Below are 3,941 nucleotides of genomic sequence, written 5' to 3'. Positions count from 1 at the left end.
CTATGAGAGAACGTACCTGTACCGAGTCCATTGAAAGTGACAACAAAGCACAACCTCCGCACTTGGCAGGTCTTGTGGAGTTGAATAACAGAAAACATCAATCATGACACGACATTGAAAAGCAGGCAAATGTAAGGAGGAAATGTGCTAGTAAAGGGCAATAAAGAAAAAAACAACAGAGAAGAATAAGGAGACCAGCCACCTAAACGAATATAATCTACATATAAAAAAGCAAAAAACAAGAAGACTAATGTACATTGAACTAAAAGACTAAGAACACTAAACATATCTGACACAGCAGTTAAAGAGGTATCCATCCATACGAAATGGTTGAAGCCATCCCATATGATCTTCGTACACCTCCATCAGGTCAATGCAACCTCTTCCCCAACGGAAGCATTAGACTATATGGCATAACCAACGAACACACTGCAATGGCGCCTGATAAGTTACTGAACAGTCTAGGTAATGGGTCCTGATAAGTTACTGAACACTCTGGGCAAGCTACTTGTCACCATCTCCATCTCATTCTTCCTTTGCACCTTCTCCCTCAGCATCCCCTGCACCACCTTCATCTTCCTCACCATCATCATCAGACATGCTATTTATCACATCTTCAATTATGCGCTTTACCTCAGCCTTCCTATCCATTAGGTCCTTATTAAAATGAGACCCTACAAATAATTAAATTGCAGGGTAAAAATTTCTGCATATTGCACTGCTTTTTTGTCGCTACCTGTTTTAGAATGTAGCAAATACATAAAAAATTTCAAACAGTATGAACCTATCTCCAGTCATAGTGGTTATTGCTACCATCAAGATTTTGCTAATATTGATATATTGAATGCTACCCCTAAAAAGGTTATTTATAACTTACCTAATTGCCCCAGAATATCAGCCAAAGTTGCCTGCATTCAGAACACTTGTTAGGTATCTCTGGATAAAATTCAGAATAAGTGCAAGACTTTTGACTTAAAGGCCACTCACAGTATTGAAGTCAACTTCTTTCAATATATTGCTGACCACAGCATGCAATTCTTCTGTACTGGGCCCCCTACTAGATTCCTTACTAGCCTTGGTCTTTCCTGGGTTCGTGATAAAACATCTCAATAAGAGGAACATGGTTCCATATAATGGCTAAATTAGATGACAACACTCAAAAGTAAGACTCCGGGATGAACCATAATTCAGATAAAACAACATAAATAGATTTTGAAAAAAAAAAAGAGTAATTTGACTTGATCAAAGTTAAACTCTATTACTTAAAGCTTCTCATGTCCCACAATAAACCATCACCAACAAGCTTCATGCCACCTGAGTCATCATGCAGCCTTTCCTAAAAACTCTAATGCAGCCAAAATTGAAAGAACCATTTATTTAGCAGACTTTAGAAAGAAAAAGGGTTAGGTTGTCAACATTTAATTCTTTGCACTAAAACTTGGATTATACCAAGAGGACGAAGGCGCACTAAAACTTGCATTATACCAAGAGGATGAAGGTGCTACAATCTCAGTTAGCAATCAGTTGTTGCGCTAACAAAATATCATGTTCAAAAAGCATTTTATTCCCGAAAAAAAAACATCCAATGTAATTAGAATCAGTCAATGCAGCTTTAAATCAAACAGCAAAAAACATGCTAACCTTCAATCAAGGAGAATTTTATTATAATATGCAAAAATCAGTATGTAATACCTTCTTTTTTGGTAGAAACTTTTGGCTGAGACTTAGCAGCTTGTTTTTTGCTTGCCTTATCCACAGTTGCAGGAATCTCCTTTCCCTGGCCCATCCTTTTATTTTCCTTTCTGGATTTGGAGGCCGATGGTGGGCCAGATTCATTATCATCTATGGTATTTTTCCCTAGAGAAGATTCTGAGGTGCTTTTAGTGAATGAATTCTTTTTTACTGTTGCAGCTTTCTCCTTTGTCGAGGCCTTTGAACCGCTCTTTGTTGACTCCTTGGAACCTCTTTTGCTTTCCTCAGGTGCTTCACCTTCCTTCTCAGCAACTGATTTCGAGGTGGTTTTATTAGAATTTACATAAGAGCCTATTTTGAAAGGTGAAAGCTTTTCTGCCATCTTGGGCCCTTTATTCTTCTTTGTCTGCTTCTCCCCAGATCCTTTCTTGGTTGGCACAGGCTCGCCTGGTTCATCTTCCTCATCATCTTGCTCACTCTTAGCATGTTCACACTCTTCCTCCGAAGCCCCCTGATCATCATCATGTATATCTTTCACATCAGTAGAACCACCCTCATCTTCATCATCATCATCCTCTTCTTTCTCAGGTTTAGCTGATTCTTTGCGACTCTTTTTTTGTCTCTGGAGCTCAGTATCATGGAAGAAAAGAATAAAATACAAAAAACAAATGTATTGCGAGGCTAACAAGGACAACAAAACTAGCTTTAAAGCTGATAGACAAAATAATGGACAAATGAACAGGTGCATCGATATTCAAATCACATGATATGCCAGCAAGCATGCCAGGCAGATCTATACAGAGGCCTTTTCAAAATTACAATTCATATCATATATTCAGATAGCAGTAATTTTAGACATACATATGCATGTAGATATGCTATGTAGATATTTACATATGTAGATATGTACGTATGTATGAACGTACGTACGTATGTGTGTGTGTCTGCATGTCTGTATATATATATGTGTGTGTGTGTGTGTGTGTGTGTGTGTGTGTGTGTATCATGCATGCATACATACATAAATATATATGTATGTATGTACATGTATACACATATACATACATATATATGCACAAACATATATGTGTGTATGTGTGTGACTAAACATACATACATACATATGTATGAACGTACGTATGTATGAACGTACGTACGTATGTGTGTGTCTGCCTGTCTGTATGTATGTATGTATGTATGTATGTATGTATATATCTCTGTGTGTGTGTGTGTGTGTGTGTGTGTGTATCATGCATGCATACATACATACATATATATGTATGTACATGTACATACATATATATACACAAACATATATGTGTGTATGTGTGTGACCACACACACACACACACACACACAGACATACATACATACATACATATACAAGTATGTGTGCATGTATGTATGCATATATATATATATGTATGTATGTACATATACATACATGCATGCATGAATGCATGCATACATACATATATATGTATGTATGTATGTACATGTATATACATATACATACATATATATACACAAACATATATGTGTGTATGTGTGTGACTATATATATATATATATATATATACTGCGTGTGTGTACACACACACACATATATATGTATATATATAGATATACAAACATATATATAGATATATAAATATGCATCTCTATATATATATATAGATATATATATATATATACACACACACACACACACACACACACATATATATATACACATATATATATGTATATATATACATAGATATATACATATATATACATATATCTGTGTGTGTGTGTGTGTGTGTGTCTCTCTCTCTCTCTCTCTCTCTCTCTATGTATATATATATATATACATATATATACATGTATGTATACACATATATATACATGTATATACATATATATACATGTATGTATATACATATATATATATGTATGTACGCGTATATGTATATATGTACATGTGTATATGTATATATGTACGTGTATATGTATATCTATCTATATGTATATGCATATATCTATCTATATGTATATGCAATATATCTATGTATATGTATATGTACATGCACATGTATACGTATATATGCATGGATATATGTATGTATATATGTACACGTATATATGTATGTATATATGTACACGTATATATGTATGTATATATGTATGTATGTATGTATGTACATACATACATACATATACATATATATATATATATATATACATACGTATATGTATATGTATATCCA

General features: G+C 34.3%; 1 protein-coding gene across 2 annotated transcripts; it reads right to left on the bottom strand.

The window, feature by feature from the left end:
* Positions 1-203: 203 nt before the first annotated feature.
* LOC140851057 (DEK domain-containing chromatin-associated protein 1-like) lies at positions 204-2,314 on the bottom strand (the record flags this gene model as incomplete). 2 transcript variants are annotated; one of them, XM_073242444.1, is given in 4 exon segments in its annotated part: positions 204-674; positions 878-908; positions 988-1,085; positions 1,693-2,314. In XM_073242444.1, coding segments are annotated over 4 exon segments (900 nt in total), but the record flags the coding sequence as incomplete, so codon positions are not given.
* Positions 2,315-3,941: the final 1,627 nt, after the last annotated feature.

The sequence above is a fragment of the Elaeis guineensis genome, chromosome 8 (genome assembly GCF_000442705.2).
Source record: "Elaeis guineensis isolate ETL-2024a chromosome 8, EG11, whole genome shotgun sequence".
Classification (NCBI taxonomy): Eukaryota; Viridiplantae; Streptophyta; class Magnoliopsida; order Arecales; family Arecaceae; genus Elaeis; species Elaeis guineensis.
Note: the sequence above shows the minus strand (reverse complement) of the source record. Positions and strands in the feature narration are given on the sequence as shown.